The 23,167-nt window shown below is 31.5% G+C and overlaps 2 protein-coding genes across 2 annotated transcripts; one reads left to right on the forward strand and one right to left on the reverse strand.

The window, feature by feature from the left end:
* Nucleotides 1-782: 782 nt before the first annotated feature.
* On the reverse strand, nt 783-3,881 carry LOC131643433 (putative protein FAR1-RELATED SEQUENCE 10). Its single transcript, XM_058913648.1, has 6 exons — nt 3,641-3,881; nt 2,865-3,029; nt 2,699-2,819; nt 2,313-2,458; nt 1,918-2,208; nt 783-955 (listed from the first exon to the last, which is right to left on the reverse strand). The coding sequence occupies exons 1-6, from the start codon at nt 3,879-3,881 to the stop codon at nt 783-785; spliced, it is 1,137 nt and encodes a 378-aa protein (XP_058769631.1).
* Nucleotides 3,882-18,938: 15,057 nt separating this feature from the next.
* On the forward strand, nt 18,939-22,427 carry LOC131638636 (tubulin alpha-1 chain-like). The gene is made up of 4 exons (XM_058909207.1): nt 18,939-19,221; nt 20,621-20,855; nt 20,948-21,318; nt 21,562-22,427. The coding sequence occupies exons 1-4, from the start codon at nt 19,129-19,131 to the stop codon at nt 22,216-22,218; spliced, it is 1,356 nt and encodes a 451-aa protein (XP_058765190.1). The 5' UTR covers nt 18,939-19,128; the 3' UTR covers nt 22,219-22,427.
* Nucleotides 22,428-23,167: the final 740 nt, after the last annotated feature.

Here is a 23,167-nt window from a genome sequence, read left to right on the forward strand (position 1 = left end):
TCACACCGATTAAGAAAAATGTAAAAAAGTAAGAGAGATAATATTGTTTTTACTATAGTACCGTTATTATGTATTGAAAATGGTGAACTTTTTAATTATTAGAGGCTAGAATTGAAAAAAGTGCATTGGAAATTGAAATGGATTATTCATTTTGGGACATCATTTTATTCCAAATGAGTCACTCATTATGGGACGGAGGGAGTATTATTTATTTTTCCAAAAAGCATTGGTATTTTATATACACACTTTTCGTATTTTCTATATTATTTTTGGACTCATCAATTAATTTTGGTGTTATGCTCACATGGAAAAGTTTCATTCTAAGACATGAGCATCTGAAATCGTTATTCGATGGACAGTAGGAAACACGTCATTCATGCCCTTCATCTCGGTATTTTATTACTGCATAAGTTGTAAAGGACGCCATATCTTGAGTATCTAATATAGATATTAACGATACCTTTTTCATAATATATTGTACCATCTCGAATATCTCTTATGTCATTTGATTTGAAACTGACTTTCAAGCGCCCTAAGAGTGGTCTGCAACACTATTGCCCATATTGGGATTGAAAATCGACTTAAACCTCTCTAAAGTGAAAATATGTCACGTACATATGAAATTGGTAAACAAAATAAGTCATATTCATCTTCGAGTGTACAAACTGACCCATATGGCTATGAAATGTTGCACACCGCGACGTCGTTCTTATTCCTGCGAAGAAATTTCCCCGACTATAAGTTGTTACCCATATCTTCCTTTTCTAGTACAATTCATTAATCTAATTCTTCTCTTCTAAACCAAACCTATCTAACATTTCATTCCCCAGATTCTCGAATTTCCAAACATCATGATCACTAAGCATGCATCTTTTGAAATTATGGATGAAATTGGGATTGCTAATTGTTGGTTCTGTGTTGGCAGCAATTTGGTAAAACATAATGTTAGGATGTTCTGCGAGATGTCAAAGCAGATGTCTTAACATCGTTTACTGAATCAGAACTGAGTGTTAGTCTCTAGTTTAGGGTTTTGTTTTTCAGGTATTTGTTTGCGCGTTATGTTTGCATAATCTCAGGATGAATTTACTCGAGCTACTCCAACAATATTGGAGTAATTATGACCTGATTTCATGGAGGTTTTTATGAGAAGATTGAATCATTTTTGATGGCCCAAGCCCACTTGCTTGCTTCGCTGCTGCTTCTGCTATATAAATACCTGTTAATCCTAATTTTGTGTGGCTTTTGTTTTTATTTTAAGGACACTCTGTTTTGTGCTTACCTAGAATTAGGTTTTTGAGTCCTTTATTGTGTTACTTGTAATCCATTCCGGTGTTGGGTTGTTACTAGAGGTGGAGTGTTTTTATTAAGTTGTAATTTATAGGTCATCCATGAGCTTTTAAGCGAGAGGTAGTTATGTCTTTAAAGAGCGTCTTTTGCATTTGATTAAGTCTAGTGTGTGTCACAGGTTGTTGTGATTGAAGGGATTTGAGGAGGGCCTCATATCTAGGTGAGTCTTAGGTAGAAGTCATAGGAAGGGTAGTGATTAAGTGAGAAGTTGTAAACGGGGGAGTTTAACTTCAAATTGATGTTATCGTATAGTAACTTCATCCCTGGCTTGGTAGCCCCCGGAGTAGGAAGGTTGTTCCGAACTGGGTGAACACAGTCTTGTGACTTTTATTTTTCTATACTATTTTTACTGTTGTTATCCTATTCCATATTATTTTAGTTCACAGATATTTGTGTCGTGACATCTCTTTCAACATCACATATCTGATACCAGAATTTCATAAATGTTGGACATTGCATTTCGTAGGAGATGTCATACACATAACCTATGGTAACTGTTGGGAAATACTTTCCTGATTGCATTTCTCATAGCAACATCATCGTTTGTTATTATAGATATTGGTGTCTTACCTTTCATTGCATCCAAAAACTGCTCTAGCAACCATACATATGACCCTTCAACCTCATTTGAAACTATGGCAGTAGCAAATATAATCGTCTGGCTATGTTGATTAACACCAGAAAAAACAACAAAGGGGAACATGTACTTATTTTTCTTGTATGTAGCATCGAAAGCAAGCACATCGCCAAACAATTCATATTTCTTTTGACTTTCACCATTGCTCCAAAATAGGTTTTGCATTGTTTCATCCGCAACCACCGTGTGTGCAACAAACATCAATGGATCCTTAACACGAAGATCTATAAGATACGTAATAACACTTTTAGCATCATAAAACATCTCTTTTCTTTGTCTTGCAATTTGATAATGTACGTCCTTCTTCAAAAATCCTACCTTATCATACCTCCGACAACATTTGCAAATGAACCAATAACTTGAGTTACTTTGATTTCGGCATTTCCAAAATTCCTAATTTGCATCGTATCTGACTTACTAAGCTTTCTATTAGCGGCCAACAGCCTGTAGTGCTTCTCCTTTAACATTTCATGACTATGCTCAAATGTAAGTACCAATGATGTGAAATTATATCAATATGCACCCGAAATTTTGTTCCACGTCCACACCAGGTTTCATGCTTCAAACCACGCTTGTGTTGCTCGTCATCTACTATGTTTTTCCTAAATCCTTTAAAGTTACAAACAAATGTTAAATGTCTGTTGAATAACATCTCCATTCTTACTTTAAATAACTTGACCTTTAGGGATCACGAAACAGTTCATCTTTGCAAACCTACAGTAGAATTTGTAAGCAACTTCTAGACTTCTAAATTGCAGCTTCGAAACATCAACATTTTGCAAGTTAAACATGTCCATCTTGGCAATATCGTAAACACCGTCAACAAGAAAATGATCTGAAAATATTTATTCATTTAAATTGTTTGAACTCCATTCCAAACCTTCCCCGTTAGTCCCATCAGAAGGGCTCTTATCATCGTATTCACCTGCATCAAATTCACCATCTTCATCTGAATCATCGTATTCACCTCCTTCAAATTCACATTCTTCATCTGCATCTTCATCATCATATTCACCTCCTTCGAACTCAACATCCTTATCAATAACTAGTTCAACAATATCCAATTCACCCTCAACGTTAACACGGTCGTTCTCATGCTCGAAAATTTCACTTATAAACTCACATTACTTCTTGCCCGTCAACATCACCACCATCCATCTTTAAATCGAGCTTTAGATTCTAAAAACTGGAGAAAAGAAATTAGCAGAGTCTAAAAAACGAAAAAAATAGAAAATGAGGAATTAGATATTAGGGAAGATGAAACAGAAAATATGGAAAATGATGAAATAGAAACAGAAATTGGAGAAAATGATTTTTCAAAAAATAGAGAAGATTTTTTTAGAAAATGTTGAATAGGGGGAAGAAATGAGAGGAAATTAATAATTACTGAGTTATTGGGTGTGAAGAGATCTATGATAACAGTGGTGCACCTCATATCCAATAATTATTATTAATTTGAAACAAACAAAAAAAAGTTCTCTCACGTGATGAACCTATTTTTTTTTTTTTTGGTAAGCAAGATTATATATTAGATTATAGATAAGAGTACTAGGGGTACTCAAAACCCATTATAACGTATTGATTACACAGATTTTAAAGCCTCCAAAGGAGCTTGATACCAAGAGTAAAAAGAGATAAAAGGGCTCTTTGACAAACCAACCGAAAGCCAAATCCAAGAAACCGACTTGATGCTCATGATAACATCATCTAAAACTAATAGAGAGTTGTTAAAGATGATGTTGTTTCTTGAATTCCAAATGACCCAAACCGTTGTAAGCCAAATCAAGCATAGCTTCTTCCTTTTCATTCTACCCTTCAGAACCTGCAAAAAATGTGCTATATGAAGGTGACCAGCCACAGAAACATCTAGCATAGTGTCTAGCCATAATCCTATCATATTTAACCTGCGCACAGTAGATTAATGGAGTTTTACCAATATTTCTTGTTTGAATTATAACCAAAGCATTTTAATATTTAAAAAACTAAGGTAAAAAGTTAATTTTTCCGAATTGATTGAAGATAGTATTTTTTTTTTTTCATCTTCATGGCTTTTTCCATAAGGACAAGAACTTTTTTTACATAAGTAGATGCGAGTGATGAATATATATATAATGGTCATAGTTATGTCGTCAACGAGACATAGAACTTTAGGTATCTGTAATAAAAGCAAATAAAATAAGTACAAATTCCACATTGTAGTTGAGCTGATTGATGATTGTCCCACGCTATTCACATTTCATCATTGCTCCATTTTATTACTCTCCTTTGACTTCATTTATCATTACAGAGAAGTACCACTCCTAGTAATAATTTCTTGTAGACATGGATGAGGGTGGGGAACCTCTGCTTGAACAATTAAATGCATCTTTTAAGTCAAAAAAATGTATATTCATCTCATCAATATATATTAATTATGCTTAGTAATAGTAGTTGAAGTATTAAAAATGTCATTATTTCAACGCTCCTCTAACAAAAATAACATCTAGCTTCTAACTAGTCAATTACAAAACAACTTGATTGATGCACATGGGCACCAACAAAATAATACTAATTAAAGTTGTTTGCCCTCAACTCAACGTAAGTGAACTCCCACAGCTTCCCTTTTAATAAACATCATGTATTTCATATATGCAGGGCCAGCCTAAATAACATGCATGTGTCAATGGCAGACATACATACAACGTGGGGACAGAGGTAAGAATCCAAAAGCTCAAAGTAAAATGAAACGATAAGTTATTTTTCTTAAATAAAAAGAGAAAAGAAACCAATGAAGTAATCATGCAGTACAGATGATAGTGTTTGTGTATTCATTGTTGTGGGTTTGTAGCAATCATTTGCGTTGCAAGTATGTATCGTATGCATCAACACTTTGTTACTTAGCGGCGGCCGACATCAATTACACGAACACAATGTACCTATGCAGATTGTGGTGTAACATTTATTTTCAGAATGTACATTACTTAATGAATATAAAATTCGCGGTTTGATTGAAATTTTATTTTTTTTATATGTTAATTTTTTTTAATTTTAAAATTGTTGATTTATAAGCTCAATAATATATGATATACTGTTAAAACATGATAATATTAACTTCTAACTTTTATGTGTTTTCACTTATTATTATTAATTTTGATAGGTCTTGATAATAGTTTTTATTTGACTTAAATGCATTTTTGTTCTTCCAAATTTTTTAATTGTTTGATTTTAGTCTCTCATGTTTCAATTATTTGATTTTGATCCCCTAAATTTTGTAATTGTTTGATTTTGATCCCCAAAATTCAATTGCTTGATTTTGACCCCTCAAATTTGTCTATTTTTGCATTTGATAGTCCTCTAATTACAAGTGGACTAAATTTCTATTTGTTTTTTTTGCCTTTTCTCTTTTCTTTTTTTTTAAAAAAAATCTTCTCTACAATTTTATTTTTCTCCTCTTTTTAATAGTTAAACTTATTTTTAAAAAAAAAATCTTAAATATTTCATTCAACTTATGCCTAATTTTATTTTTCTTCTCTTTTTATTGGTTAAATTTTAAATGTAATATTTAAAAAAATATTAAATATTTCATTCATTTTATGTCTAATGGCAAATTATTTTGACAAAAAATTAAATCACTATCTAATTAAAATAACAAACTCTTTGGTCAATAACTCCCTCATATTTAAGCATAAAGTTCCAAAGTCTAGCAATACGATTAGTCATATAGAATTTCAATTTTTTTATAAGGGATATTGCACACTTGTCCGTATATTCTAAGTTGAATGAAATATTTAAGATTTTCAAAATATTACATTCAAAGCTTAACTGTTAAAAAGAGAAGAAAAATAGAATTGTAAAGAAGAAAATTAAAAAAACAAAAAAAAAAATTAGTCTACATGTCATTAGGGGACTATCAAATGAAAAAGAGAATAAACTTGAGGGGTCAAAATCAAACAATTGAAACATAGAGGGCCAAAATCAAGTAATTAGAAAACTTAGAGAACTAAAATCAAGCAATTAAACATGGGGGACCAAAATCAAATAATTGAGAAATTTGAGGGGCCAAAACTGCATTTAAACCTTTTATTTTTAATTTTAAAAATATTAAAATAACATAGAATAAATTTTAAAAACTTATAACCTTCCTCAATACAAAATATTTTCAATAAAAATAATTTAAAAATTGTATTAAATAAGAATTTTGAAGAGTTAAAATAATTTTTTTTAATTTATTCTATGTTGTTGAAATACTTGTGGGATTAAAATTTATTAATAGTAAAACAATCATTCTCTATGAAAAACATTCTCTTAAGAATGTCAAAATACAGATTTTAGATGTTCAATAAAAATATTTTGAAATTTGAATTGAAGAAGGCAAAGACTCGATTTTAAGAAAGAAAAGAGAGAAAAATAGCTAATTAAAAAAATTACAAGCGCTACTAAGCAACAAAATTAAAGATTGGAGTCTCTTCTAAATAGGAGTCATCTTTCAGGTGATTCGTTGAAGTATTTGACAACTCTTCATGCATTGTCATAGTATATGATTGTTGGTGATGACAAAAACTAACTAAGTTGTTGTGTTGCAAAATTGATGTCAGACCTAATAGTTGTCTAGTACAACAATTTTCCTACCAATCTTCTGCAGCCAAGTATGTCTTCGTATGGAGCAAAGGAGTCTTTATGCAATTTTATACATCGATCAAGAGGAGTTTTGGCATGTTTGCAACCAAGAAGACTTGTGTCCTTTAAAAGATTTAAGTAATATTTTCTTTGGAAATGCTAATACCAATTTTTATAATGTGCAACTTCTATGCCTAGGAAGTATTTGAATCTTTCAATATTTTTTATCTTTAACTCATCGTCAAGTGTGGATTTAATTCTTTCAATTTATTTTAAATTTTTTCCTAGTAAGATGACATCATCCATAGAGTCCCATGAAGGATATTCCCTTGTGGAGAATGAACCAAGAATTATCAGAGTTGGATTGTTTGTAACCTTGAGAGATTAGAAAACCTATCAATTTTTCATACCACTTATTGCTGGCCTGTTTCAATCCATGGAGTGATTTTAGCAGCTTATACACTTGATTTGGTTTGGGCGTTATAACTCCTATCGGAACTGACATGTACATTTCTTCATGCAAATATCCATGCAAAAAAACATTAGTTATATTTAATTGGAATAAACGCCATGAAATGATAGCAGCTAGAGTAAGTAACGTTCTCACAGTAGTGATTTTGGCAACTGGTAAGAAAGTATCTAAGAAATCAAGTCCTTCTGCTTAATTATAACATTTGGCTACTAATCTAGCCTTGTGTCTTTCAATCGTTCCATTTGACTTATGCTTCACCTTATAAACCATTTGCTTCTGATAGGTTTAACATTGAGTGGTGGGATCAACAAAATTTCAAGTCTTGTTGAGTTTCAAATTTATTCTTTATCTATAAAAAAACCTACCAGATTTTTTTAATGTAGTATCCAACTTTTTAAAATTTTACTTCTTTTTTAAATGTAGTATCAAATATTTTGAAATTTTACCTCTAAAAAGGGTGAATTTTTTTGACCAAATATAATTTAAGATGAGATAAACAATAAAAAGGATATTTTAATCAATTCAAAAAATTAGGGAGTGTCAGGGATGGGGTGACAGGACAATTGTTGTTTGTTGTTTGTTACTAGCCCATGTCAGTGTGGCCCATGAGTAGTAAACTAACTTATTTTCTTTGTTCTAAGAAAAGATTTGTTTTTGGAGATTTTTACCTCCCACACCATAATTAAACCTAACACCTCCCAGTTTTTTCATAATATTCAAAATATCTTTGTTAAAATTTTATTAAAAAGAGTGTATAAAAAATTCAGTAGTGCAATTGAAAAATTATGTATGAATAAAAAAACTTGATAGTGTATTTTAAAAATCTGATATGTATTTTAATCTGTTTTTTTCTAAAATATCGATGGGTGGAAAAAATTTATTAGTTTTTAAAAAAAAAATTGATAGTTCATATCGGACAGGTTTAAAAAAAACAAAGATAACACTACTAAATTTTTTTGATAAATCTGATATATTTTATAATTTTTCAGATTTTTGAAAATTTTGATAGTTCGTTTTGGATAGACCATAAAAATAAAACTAATATGATCGGATTTTAAAAAAAAAAATCCGATAAAAATTCAGATTTTTTAAAATTCTGATAAAAATTTATAGATTTTAATAAAAAAATTCAATAAAAATTCATATATTTTTGAAAAATCTGATAGTATATATGAGAAATCCGTTAAAAACTCATAAATTTTTAAAAATCGATAGTAAATATACAAAATCCAATTGTTCAAATCCGGTGAAAATCTGATTTTATACTAGTTTTTTATTTTTATTCGATAAAAACTCATGAATTTTCGAAAAATCCAAAAAAAATTTAAGATTTCTCAAAAATCTAATAAAAACTCAAAATTTTCCAAAAATCATATAAAATTCAAAAAACACAATATCTTTTAAAACTTAAAAAATCACTAAAAATATTATGATAAAAAAATACTATAAGACGGATGTGTCAGATATAAGCGAGGGGACAGATAAAAATATTATTATTTTATGAGGTTTTATTGTTAACATTTTTGTAAGGCCTAAAGTATGAGTTCCATTTGGTTTGGGCTTTGACTGCTAAGTTGGAAAATTAAACTTCATAATTCCATTTATACTCTGACACCCACCAAACACATAAATTATTTAAAATACTGTTTATTTTAACAAATAAAAACAATTTCTTGTCCAAAAGCAAATGTTTCATTTTCAAAATTTCATGTACTTTTAAAAAAAGATATATTTTTAGCGTTTTTTAAAGAGTGGTTAGAGATAGAGGATGAGACCGATTTTTTAAAGTTCTAATTCATACTTAAAGTAGAGTTCCACATCCTTTCTATACATAACAGATTTGTTAGAGTTTGAAAAAAATTCTCTTGCCACATGAGATAAATAAAACCACAAAGATATTCAACAATATGAGGTTGTTATGTAACGAGAGGCAAAGCATCATAGCAACACCAATATTATGAGACTGAATTTTTGGATCATTGGGATCTCTATATGTCTTTAAGGACTATGAATTTTTAATTTTGTTCATTATGATTTTTTAATATTTTTTTTAATATTTTTAATTTATTTATTTGTGATATATAAGCATATTTATTTATTTAATTTTTTTATTACGGGTACATTATATTTTTAAAGATTAATATTTAAAAGAATATTAGAATATTACTTTTCAACATTATTTTATAACTATATTACATGGATAGATTTATGAAGTTAGATTGTTCAAATATTTCGTAACTATTTTTAAAGATTCCCAATATTGTAATCTAAGAACAATGGTCCTAGAAATGTGGGGCTAGAAACACGCACAGGAGACTAGAAAAAAAGTTGGAGACATTGACATTTGTGATTTCATTTAAAGGCCTTACGAGGGTCATATGCATGTCAAACATGTTGTAGAGGTCGTTGTGTTAGTTTAGATTTAAACAATATGTCATGTTAACACCTTTAATCCAATATCAAAATTACATATATTGTATGACTATTAGAATGCAATGAGTGTACTGCATGGTAAGGTAGTTAGATTGTTCGTGAAGTTAATTAGAGAGCAACTATTTTCATCTCCGGTATAAATATAGGTTTTTTCTTTAGCCACCTCCCTATGTGGGTCACCTCCAGCGAAAAACCCAAATTATCCCTGCTTCGGAAATGAACTTTCGAAGCACTTTTTTTTTAAAAAAATTTCCACAATTCGGAAGTGCATCTCCGAAAACACCTCATGGGGGGTGTTTTCGGAGATGAACTTCCGAAAACACCTTTGTTCAGATTTTGGGGGGTTTCGGAAATGAACTTCCGAATTATGCAGAAACTGTTTTTTTTTTTATGTTTTTCTTAACAGTCTCGTATTTTTAATTAAAGGAAACCGGGAAATAAAATAAATGACATATAAACAGAAAAAACTAATATGATAAAAAAAGTAATATATACAAGCCGATCCAAATCCAAAAAAAATAGTGTGCTAAAGATACAATCCGAAAACAAAAATAAATAAACCCGACCACTACTGGGTGTGCCTAACCCTCTCACCCTGGGCCCTCCTCTGCCGCCTGTATGCCGCCGCACGGCCCGCATCAGTGACGATCATCTCCATCACGGCGACTGCCTCTGGACCGCCCTGATGAACGACACCTCGATCCAACGCGTCCCGCCCAAGTATCTCTATCCGCTGGCAGATCGGCAGGAGATCAATGACGTGGTCATCCTCGGCCTGCTGGTTCTCCAGGATCTCCTCGTGTGCTGGCCTAGGAGCGCCGGGAGCGTCGGGTGTCAGTAGAGGATGTGAAACCCGATAGAACCATGTGACGTACCCCTCCACACTGTGCCAGTCCTGGGTGACCCGTAGGCGACGATACTCCTCCGTAACCACATGATGCTCCCAATCCTCAAACATGGCAGTGAGCTGCACTCTGGTCACTGTGTCGGGAGCAGCCTCAAAGGGTGACCTGGGTATCATCTAGACGAATCCGAACTGCCGCATGCACCGCTCAGGGAGATACCGGACCATGATGGTAGTCTCGCATGCCAACCATCCAGAATATAGAGATATGCCGTCAAAGGGGACAATCTGAGTGTAGTCGCTGAACGGTCTTCAGGTGACGTCGTTGTGCATCGTGCGGTCCAGGTACCCACGGTATGGTCCCACCGCATTGTTCCCCCTCTGGAGAACGTATCTGGCGGCCCTGGGCATGGCGTCAACGTACGCAGGATCGATGTGGAAGCCGTGGATGCGGGAGAAGTAGGAGATGATCCAGCTCTGAAACAGAAACACGATAATATATTATAAATAAATACGAAACATAAATAAATACAAAATAATTAAAATGAAACGTATCGTAAGTAGTGTGCAGGATCCGACCAACTGCCTCGTCCTCCAGTTGGAGGCCTCATTCAGCTTCTGGTAGAGGTATGCCAGAGTAGCTGCCCCCCAGTTCCACTGGTGAACGGTATCCAGGTCCATGAAGTAGCGGAGGTAGGTCACGTCGACGTACCTTGCACTCTTGTCCACAAAGCATGCAGCGCCTACCACAAACATGTACCAGCACCGGAGAGCGCAGCCGCGGTGATACTGTGTGAATAGATCGTCACCCGTCTCCTCGGCATCGGCCGCCGCGTCCAGGTGGTGCTCGAAATAGCAGCTCAGTGTGGTGAACCGGATATGAGGCCCATTTGTCGTGATGCACTCGTAGTCAGCAACTTCGGGCTCCATGCCCAAATAGAGCGCCATCCACTGACTGGCCTCGACCCTCTGGATCCGGGAGTGGGTCAACAGCGGCCCCCTGATGGGCAAGTGGAGAAGACACTGCACATCATGCAAGGTGATCGTCATCTCCCCAACCGACAAGTGGAAAGAAGACGTCTCCTTGCGCCAACGCTCCACAAATGCCCCCTGCATGCCGTGGCTGATGGTGGTGTACCCCGTCATGCAGAGCCCGGTAAGCCCTGAACCTCGCACCGCGTCGTTAAACCACTCAGCTGTTGGTTTAAACAGACTGAAAATCTTCCGGGCGTGGTTCACCATTTTCAAAGGATCTATCTTCTGTTACAAAAAAAACAAATAAAAGCATATGTTAAATAGACCGTTAAGAAAATATCGAATAAACGTCTAAATTATAAACGGTTAAATTAAAAAAATACCTCTCCCTCCCAGATACGCCGAGCGACGTGATCGCGGTAGGATATCAGCACGGAAGTGTCAAAGGGCCCTCCCGGGTAGCTGTCCTCCTGCTCATCCTCCTCCCCGGATGGAGGGTCAACATCCGGTACCCCCTCCGGCTCGTGGTATGGCACTGCCACCTCCTCCTCCTGCTCCTCCTCCTCCTCCTCTCGCTGGCGGGAAGAAGATACCCGAGCCAGCCGACTCCTAGATCCAGATGAAGAGGTACCCTCTCCCACGTCCACGGGAACTCGCACACGTCGTCCCCGGCCCTGCCCCCGTCTCTGTGTCGACGCCAGCTGCGCCGCCGCCCGCTCGCGTCTAGCCGACGCAGTCTGGGTCTCTCTACCCTGTCTGATGCGTGCTGGTTGGTTGCCTGACATGTTCCTGTAAACAATTGAAATCGATTAATATGCGAGACAAAAGAAAAAACTAAAAAAATTGCACTTCTGATACAATTCGGAAGTTCATTTCCGAAATTGGGATGGAGGTGTTTTCGGAAATGAACTTCCGAAACACCCCTGCGCAGAACTTCTCTGCAACCTCCAATGGCAGACCCCAAAATCAAACTTCAAAACAACCCATAATGCTTCTAAACAACCTAAATACTACTAACAACCTACCCCTATATCATTTATGCAATTGAAAACAACCCTAACATGCATTTGAAATATGGATCTAACAAATATAAAACTTACAAATTGAGTGATTGGAGGGCTTTTCAATGTAGTATAGCAAAGTGATTGGAGCCTTTGATGCAGCCTTAGAAGTGGGTTTGCAGAAAATCTCAGAGGAGTTGAGTTTGATATTGGTTTAGGGTAAATGATTTAGGGGGAGGGGGGCTGTTTTGCTTAATCTGCAAAACGCGCAATATTTCGGAAATGAACTTCCGAAATGGTGTTTTCGGAAATGCATTTCCGAAATAAGTCAATTTTTTTAAAAAAAAAGGCGCTTTCGGAGATGCATCTCCGAAAACACCTTTTTCTTGCATTTCGGAAATGCATTTCCGAAGTCAGGGGTAGTTTGGGTTTTTCACTAGAGGTGGACTAGAAAGTTGAGAGGTGGCCAAAGAAATTTCCTAAATATATTTGAGAGTTTGGAGGGGAAGAAAGGGGAGGGTTTTGAAAAATAAAAAGAATTAGATGAAAAGGATATTTTATTCATAACATCAAAAACCCCATAAAATGGGGGAACTCAAAAATTGTATTGAATGAGGGTTTTGAAGGGTTTTGAAGGACTTACATAAATTTTCCAAATATCTTTTAGGTTGTAATGATAATGACTTTTTTATCATTCTAAACAAAATCATTTTTTCAAAAAATGTCAAATATTTTCCTATATTTTTTTAAAATTTCATTTTTAGAAGTTTTCCCCTCCCCTCTCATCCAAACTCTCAAACATAGCCTAAATTATGGTTGATGTTATCAATGACAAATATTACAAAGATATCAAGCAAAGCTTGATCTTCACCATACATGTTCATCTTCTCTTCCATGCATAATCATGTTCATCAATGGTGAATCAATTCTCTCATTATCACTCATCCAAGGGACCAATTTTTCCGTGCACAACACACAAAGCTTCACGTCTCTCCTTGCATCACAAGTTTCAGAGCAAAGGACCTATAAGTACATGAGTCTCTCTAAATATAATGAAAGAAATTAGTACCTGAGACCTGTAGATACGAGATTTTTCTTCTAACATGGAAGGTTCAAGTACATACTCTTGATTCCCAGCAATCTCGGATTAATTACTATGTTAGAATAGTATTTCGACACACATATTCAAGAGAACGTATCGAAGTTCTTATATGCGTGGTGGTGTTGGGGACTCAGTGATTTTTAATTTTGTTTTCCAATGTCATTATTAAATGACATTGTTGTAAAGTTATATATCATTTTATTTCTCATAAAATAATAATTATATTTATTAGTAATTGGTATGAAATGCCTAAAACGTCTTATAATTTGGAACAAATATTTCTTGTACCAAATCAACAACTCTATAGTTGAATGTAGATAAAAACAGCTACTTTAGGTAGTTCTTCTTTCTCCGCTGTATGAAAAAAAATGGATATATGCAGAAGCAGAATTAAAAAGCTGAACGATTTATTGAATCAAATCAAAAAATAAATTGAACGTAAACAAAAATTAAGTTTCTTCTCAAAATTTAAAATATGTGAATTTGAGTAAGAAGAAAAAATATAACCTTTTGAGTTTTCATCACCATCAAAATAAATTTTTTTAAAAAAAGAATGGTTAGATGTTTTAGTTTCCAAGAAAACGAATATAAGTAGAAAAATTGTTAATAAGTAAGCATGTATTTTAAAGATTTTTTTAAAATTGATTTCAACATAATTGAGTTTAAAAGAATTGATTTATGTTTAGATAATATAAAAGTAATTATTATCTATTGTTTGGATAGTTTTAATAAAATTGATTTTAAATTGTATAATTATCAAAATGATAATAAATTTTTGCGTTAAATAAGTTTTTGTCCCTATAAATATTGCAGTTTCATTTTTAAGTCTCTCCCTGTCTTTAGGCAACGGTTTTTACAAAAAAAACTATTGCCAAAACCAGCTGAAACCGTTGCCAAAATTCAAGAGGGACTAAAAAAATGAAACTGCAATATTTATAAGGACCAAAAACTTATTTAATCCTAAATTTTAATACAAATAAAATAAGAAAAGTAAATGATAAAAATTAAAGAGGATAAAAAATGAAAATTTAAAGAGTAGTAATAAATAATATATAATAAATGTAGAATCAATTCTATTAAATTGAAAATTTAGTAATCTAGAATTCGTGCAGAGGTCATGACACTGGCCAAATATTGTTTCCATCAGACTCAGTTCTCAATAGGAATTCGTTTTCCACTCGAGCTAAATTGCTTAATTAGGAGAATTGATTTTAAAAAAATATTCAAACAAAAAAAAACCAATTTTTAAATTGAAGTAGACCAGAAATATTTTTGGGACTTTTTCAAATTGACATTGAATTTTACAAAATCACGGTAGCTTTTCACATTTAAGCCGAAGCTATCTTTTAGAGTTTCTAGAAAATCACAGTAAAATGACATTTTTAGTTGGTGAGAAGCTAAATCAAACACGCAGTCTTCAAAAGTCTCATTTATTTAATACAGTACAAATTAAATATTTTTTACAGTAACTAGATTGTTTTGACCCGTGCGATGCACGGGTATTTTAGAATTGAAAAATTATTATATTTATTAAAAGTTGATATTTAGTTTTTTATTAACATGATAAACTATATTATTAGTGTTAATTTATAACAATTACATCACATCAGAACACTTCTTATTAATATTATTCTATTATATAATGTTATCTTTTTTTTTTGACAGAATATAATGTTATCTTTTATTTACCATAAAAGTTGAATCATTCATAATTTTATTAATATAATAACACAAAATTTTAATATTAATTTTAAGAATTTTTTGATAAAAATTTCTAAAAGTTAAACTTATAGTATTTTGAGGTTAAGTATATAACTTGTGTGTTGCATGATTTTTATTATAATATATTTATAAGAATTTTTTATGTTGAAATATGATTATTATTTTAAAAAAATTCATAATTTTGATAAATTATAATTTTACTAATAAATATGTGAATTTTGTGATGTTTTATGTCACTTGCTTCTTTTTTAATTTTTAAGGATCTTCAAAACATGATAACAATATAATTATAATTAGGTATAAAAACTTTAATAGTTCAATATTATCAAATTTCTCAAAGCAACATTGAAAAACACTTAAAAGATAATATCAAATTTTCTATCAAACAAATATTTCATTTTTTAATCATTTAAATTTAAATTTTCTTTAATTTTTTATAATCTGCTACCTTATATATTAAAATTATTATCATTTGTATAAAATTTTGAAATTTAAATAATAGAAAAACTACTTAAAGTTTTTTTAATGGCCGAAAATCTACCATACCAAACAAAATAATAGAAGAAAAATGAAAAGAAAAAGAAAATAAAAAGATTGATTTACCATGATTATATTTTAAACCACTTATTTATAACTCTTTTAATCTCTAACGTGTTTCATAAAGAATATCGCACATGTCTTTAATATTCTTGCGCATAAAAGCATATACTTCTATATTCTTATTAAAATATCCATTTTTTTACACCATCACCATCGAATTTGTCCATTAACATTCTTCAAATAATAAAATCCAAAATAAAATAAAAATAGATTATCTTATTTCTCAACTTAAAGATTATAAAATAAATTAATAATAATTGTATTTTTTTTTAGTTTTGTTTTTGTTTGTTGTATAAACAAACTAAAGTTTTTGTGTTTAAGAAGTGTTATAATCGTAAGGGTATATCATGTTTAATTTTTATTAAAATTGAAAGGATAAGAAGAATTTTAAAACTGGTATCAAAATGAGTATACATTACAAAGGTGTTTTTGATAAGACTTATACATAATGAATTCTAAGAACTATTTTTTAGACCATTGTTGAAATCAAAAGTATAAGAATAATTTTAAAATTAGAATAATTTTGAATCATATAAAGGCGTGGCATTTAGTCTTAATATGTGATATTTACTTCAGATGTGCGATATTTAATCATTGGTAATAAGTTAGCTCATACACCGAGAGATCGTGCGCTCCCACAGATAATGTGACGATCCCCTTGATGGATGATCTGTAAGTACATCTTAAGTGCTCTTTGATCCTTGAAGTCTGTCTTACCATGGTGAACCCCCAAAGGAAAACTCACCTAAACTTTTTCACACAAAAAAAACTACTATCTATAAAAGTTAATCGATATGAATTTTTATACAAATAAATATGTATGCAATTTGTTTAAATATTGTTTAAATTATCTAAATATTAGAGTTAATCTAAATACTTACATGAGGTGCCATTAACAAATGAATAATCTTTTATCCTGCCACAAAAAAATTAATATTCAATACACGTATATAAAGTATGAAAAAGAAGATAAAAACTATCATACAATTTTGAAAAGTAGCACAAAAATGAAGATATGAAACTAAAGTGTCATACTTATACTCATCTAAAGCTAGAGCAAGTATATCAATAAAAATTATAACAGAAAAATTTATTATTAAAATTTGATATTATTACAGTTATTATGGGAGTAGTTGAAAGATTGTTAAAGTTTTTTTTTTATATAAATATAAATGACAGTAATAATTTTTCAAATTGTAACGTTTAAATTCACTAATTGTTTGGTTATATAATTTATATCATACCATTCAATTAAAGTATAAATGTGTTGTTGTATATTATTTAAATTTATTATAATTAAACGTTTTCAGTAATGTATTTATTTGTCATAAAATGTATAATAGACCTATAAGTTATGAGAATTAGATGATAATGAAATTGTTACATAAGTGCTTATTTAATGGTGGTTTTGTTGTATAAAAAATTAATTCATAAATTTAGTATTTATTTATTTATTTATTCATAATTTAAGAAACTATTAAATATTCTAATGATATAGGAGATTTCTCGTATAGAATAATTTTTAGGAGATGTATCAATAGATATTAAATTAAGTTAATAAAAAATTTAGAAATTACATTAAAAAATCAAAAGCATTATACATATACATCATTTATTTTAAAAACTCATTAAATGAGATTATTTAATGGTGGAATTGAGAAACTCCCTCTAGTTAAATAAGATTTTAACGGAATAGAATTCACAAATATACTAAATAAAATTTAATGACTTTATTTAAAATATTAAATTAATTAATTGGTTAGATGTAGAAATAGTGTAACGACAAAATTTTTGAAATTGATGTGTATAATGATAATTTTCCATTTAAAAAAATATAAAAAAAATAAAAATTTTCGTAATTTGTTTTTTTTTGAAAATATTTTTATTTATATTAATAAAGAATTAAAATAAAATGCTTATAAACTTTAATATATATATATATATATATATATATATATATATATATATATATATATATATATATATATATATATATATATATATATATATATATATATATATATATATATATATATATATATATATATATATATATATATATATATATATATATATATATATATATATATATATATATATATATATATATATATATATATATATATATATATATATATATATATATATATATATATATATATATATATAATAAAGAATTGAAGAAGATAGAATATCATAAAATTAAAAACTTAAAAAATGGAACAAAAGATCAAGTGATATGTATGTAATAAAAAAAATGTTAAAAAGCATGTTAAAAATCATGATAAATTTATTTTAGTATACAAAAATTATAATAATGTTAATAAGAATATTTATATAAATAATATAATAATATGTTAAAATCATGATAAATGATATATAGTTTTGATTTAATTTAATAAATTTACTTAATTACAAATTTTTCTTATGTGTGTAATATTATTAAATTATTTTATTTTTTATTTAGCACTATGAAAAATTATTTTAGTATACAAAAATAATAATAATGTTAAAAATAATATTTATATAAATAATATTATTCTTAATAATAGTTGAATATTATATTATTATTATTAGTTGATCAATTTTAAAAGAAATATAGAAATAGAGTAGGTATTAATTTTAAATTTAAAAAGTTAAAAATAGGGTTGGTGTTATAGTGGATATTAAAATGACATGTGTCTAGGTTAATTTGAGAGAAATTATTAGAATGACATGTGTCTAGGGTTGTCATCATGACAACCTTAGATTTATATTAAGTAGATTATCACACAAATAATTAAAAAACTAAAATACCTATTTTATTAGTCTAATTGGGGTACTAATGAAAAGGAAATGCTAATTGTTAAGAAAATATAAAATCAAGAAAGGCAAGAATAAATCTCAACCATTCATTATCACCACCACCCCATGATTCCTATTAAAAGGGAAATTAAATTAAAAATAAATTAAAATATCCCCTATAATATAGTGACATGTGTTCATTCTTGTATTTCTTCTCCAATTTCCTTCGTACTAAATAGCATTACTCTAATGAAAAAATTATGGTAATGGAAATTCTAATATTTAGAAGTAGATAACCGATTGATATTTTCCTCGAAAATACTGTACGGCTTTTTTTTCAAAAAAATTCTAAAAATAAAATAGCATTCTATTGGTGTAATAGAAAACAAATAAGCTTACACCAAAAAAACGAATAAGCAACCGCAATTAAACCGTTTCCATTTCCTCCATCCATTGTGCTACATAAATATACTAAACACCCTGTGATCTTACCATTCAATCGTCAAAACAGATCAACAACAAACCAGAGAGGCGTCTTAATAAACGTCCATCTTTCAATCCATTCCATTTCGATTTTTCAATCTCTTCCATTTCGATCATTCATCTTCCGCAAAAATGAGAGAGTGTATTTCGATCCACATTGGTCAAGCCGGAATCCAGGTCGGAAATGCTTGCTGGGAGCTCTATTGCCTCGAACATGGCATTCAGGTAACAAACAAATCATCGCTCGTAATCGCAATAGATTTCTTGCTTTCGTTCCTCTTTTGTTATCTAGTTTTAGTCAAGGTTTTAAATAAAGATTGCAGTGTAAAGGTTTCGCGTAAAGGCTTTTAAGATTTTAGATTTTTGTTTGCATTCTACAATGTGGATTCTATGTGGCATTGAATCTTGGAGTGGTTCGTATTTGATTTTGCATTCCTTGAAATGATTTACGATTCTAAATATGTGTAATGTTCAATACGAATTAAGATTTGTATTCAGTTTTTTATTTCTTGATTGGTTCAAAATGTAAATTTATTTGCAATTGGTTGTTAGCTAGGTTTTAAAAACGCAATTTGTAATTTATTTGCAATATGTTATTCTTAGTGTGATGACTGCAATCAACATATATATTCGATTGAAATTACGAAAGTCTTTATGTGACCACAATGCTATAGCTACCGTTATTTAAAATGTTTGTATAAATTATTTACCAGGTCTTCATTTTTGCTCATTATTTTTTCTTTCAAATCATTATTAAATTAGCCTAGGGTTTACTTGGACAGTACTTTCTAGAATAATAGCTTGTTCCGTCATTCAATTTACTAAAGTAGTTTCTTTCTGTAATTTTAAGATCAAACATGTATCCTGTTTATATTATTTGTGAAGATGTGTAAAGCTTTTATAACTTGTCTATGAACCACGGTCACCCCAAACATGAACCAGACACTGACACGACAACACCAATAATAATTTTAAGAAAATGAATAAATTAAACGTAATCACAAGTATCGGTGCAGGTGTCCGACACAGACACATCTTTTTCGGAGGTGTCGCCATGTCGGTGCTACATAGTAACTTGTTCTTTCTTTGAATCCTGTTTAAATTCCTAATTAATTTTTCTCCCAATTTATGAATATTATAATCAACATATTTTCATCCACTGCTTTTTTTATTTAATTTTGAATAGTTTAATTATCTCATTTCTTAAAGTTAAACGGCATCTTATAACTTTCTAATAATTAAAAGGACAAATTCTAAACCTAAGTGTGAGTTTATTTACTATATATGGGTGTGTAATGAGGGTGTTGATATGAATGGTGTTGCGGTTGACTTAGTTGTACATAGCAGTTGCAGTATAAATGTTTTAGAGGTCTTTGCAAAGATATCAGAATGACATTTACAGTGTAATCCAACAGTAATTTGGAAATGTACTTTGTGTATGGTTGAATCAGCACTTCACTTGCCATTACCACATCCCCATTCACTTTAAAGTTATTTCAAGAAGCTCCAAGTCTTAGCTTCTGTGTTAATGTGGTTTTACGATGTGATTATGTAGTGCAATCTACTTCTTGTTTTTGTCACACATGCTTTGGAGTTAAAATTTGTTTCTTGTATGGTGTTTCAGGCTGATGGGCAGATGCCAAGCGATAAGACAGTAGGAGGAGGTGACGATGCTTTCAACACCTTCTTCAGTGAAACTGGAGCTGGAAAGCATGTACCTCGCGCAGTTTTTGTTGATCTCGAGCCTACCGTGATTGATGAAGTGAGGACTGGGGCATACCGCCAACTATTCCATCCTGAACAGCTCATTAGCGGAAAGGAGGATGCAGCTAACAACTTTGCTCGTGGACACTACACCAGTAAATAGTCATATATTTCAAATACAACATCTTTTCCTTGTTAAATATCATATCAAATTATAATATTGTTGTTTTGTTTTCAATTAACTCAGTTGGAAAAGAAATTGTTGATGTATGCTTGGACCGCATCAGAAAGCTTGCAGACAATTGTACTGGTCTCCAAGGCTTTCTGGTTTTCAATGCTGTAGGCGGAGGCACTGGTTCTGGTCTTGGTTCCCTTCTGCTGGAACGTCTTTCAGTCGACTATGGCAAGAAATCCAAGCTCGGATTCACTGTTTATCCTTCTCCTCAAGTTTCAACCTCTGTTGTTGAGCCTTACAATAGTGTTCTCTCCACTCATTCCCTTCTCGAACACACTGATGTGGCTGTCTTGCTTGACAATGAAGCCATATACGATATTTGCAGGCGCTCTCTTGACATTGAGCGACCCACCTACACTAATCTCAATCGTTTAGTTTCTCAGGTATATAAGTTATTGTTAATAAAAACTTAGTTTCACTCCGCGTTCTCTATATCATGATTGTGCAATTTGTACCCTGAATGTCAATAGCAAGAATCAGGTCCTGATAACTAATGTTTATGTTGTTAAAATTGAATCAAAGTGCATCGTAGTGTATAACCAACCGCTTAATTGAAAACCAATTCTATTGTAATTTATGTGCTGTGTTGTGCCCCTTTTAACATTTTGCTGGTATGTTATATCCAGGTGATATCATCACTAACTGCTTCCTTGAGATTTGATGGTGCCTTGAATGTTGATGTTACTGAATTCCAGACTAACCTGGTGCCATATCCTAGGATTCACTTCATGCTTTCATCTTATGCTCCTGTGATTTCAGCTGCGAAAGCATACCATGAGCAGCTATCAGTTGCTGAAATCACAAACAGCGCATTTGAGCCATCGTCTATGATGGCCAAGTGTGATCCACGCCATGGCAAATACATGGCTTGCTGTCTTATGTACAGAGGTGATGTGGTGCCTAAAGATGTTAATGCAGCTGTTGCAATTATCAAGACCAAGCGCACTATTCAATTTGTTGATTGGTGCCCTACTGGATTCAAGTGCGGAATCAACTATCAGCCTCCAACTGTTGTTCCAGGGGGTGATCTTGCCAAGGTGCAGAGGGCTGTCTGCATGATCTCCAACTCCACTAGTGTTGCCGAGGTTTTCTCACGCATTGACCACAAATTTGACCTCATGTATGCTAAGAGGGCATTTGTTCATTGGTATGTTGGTGAAGGGATGGAAGAGGGTGAATTCTCGGAGGCTCGTGAAGATCTTGCTGCACTTGAGAAGGATTATGAGGAAGTTGGTGCAGAGGCTACTGAAGGTGAAGATGGTGATGATGGAGACGAATATTGATTAATATTGCTTTTCTAGCCTGATTTTTTTATGCGTTCAGTGTGCTGTCTTCTTATATGTGTCCTTTATGTGGAGCTTCTGAGTTTGTCTTGTTCCTGTACTAGATAATAACTTCAATCATAAGGCTGCGGCTTTATGCTTTTGTTTGGAATAAGTCATGCATGTGATGTTATGTTACCAATTTTTAATGATACATTTTTTTAAATTTTTTTTGCATGTGTTACATTAAGCGCTCCATGGAAAAAAAAAAAAAAAAGAGAAAATACATCAACTTTGGGCCGTTTTTGTTTGAATCGAAATGAAATAGAGGGGCCAAAAGGTGGTATTTTTTTTAGTCTTTTAGTTCAAAAATAGAGGGTATGATGAGATTTTTTTTTCTTTAAAAAGGTTAACCAAATTACTATTGGAGTGCTTTATATACGGTTTTAGGTTACTGGATTAGTAATGATCCTATGTTAGTAACTAAGTTATGAAGGTTAGTTTTGTTACTTGTGATTCAAGTAAATTTTGCGGGTGACTCATGATTTTTCCTTTATTTATAAACTTCTCTCGATACTAATAATAAATTCAATGAACATACATTCTTCATTCAACATTATGGTATCAGATGATATCAAATACATTCTTCTAGTATATTCACTCATCACCTTTCTTTTGAGTGAATTTCTTCGCATTCAATAATGGTGAATTCTTAATAATCATGATTATTCATCATCTTCTAACAATAATATCAAACCACAATACATTTCACAACAATACCAATAACAATTCTAGCCATAATAACAACAATCAACCAAACAAGAATCCGACTCTTGATCAATCGAGTCCATATTATTTTCACCTAGTTGAAAATTATGGTGTTGTCCTTATTACCTTTCCCCTTTCCCGAAACAATTATAAAGCATGAAGTCGTTCCATTAAATGTGCCCTATTGAGCAAGAATAAACTC

This window comes from Vicia villosa, linkage group LG1, assembly GCF_029867415.1.
Source record: "Vicia villosa cultivar HV-30 ecotype Madison, WI linkage group LG1, Vvil1.0, whole genome shotgun sequence".
In the NCBI taxonomy this organism is placed as follows: domain Eukaryota; kingdom Viridiplantae; phylum Streptophyta; class Magnoliopsida; order Fabales; family Fabaceae; genus Vicia; species Vicia villosa.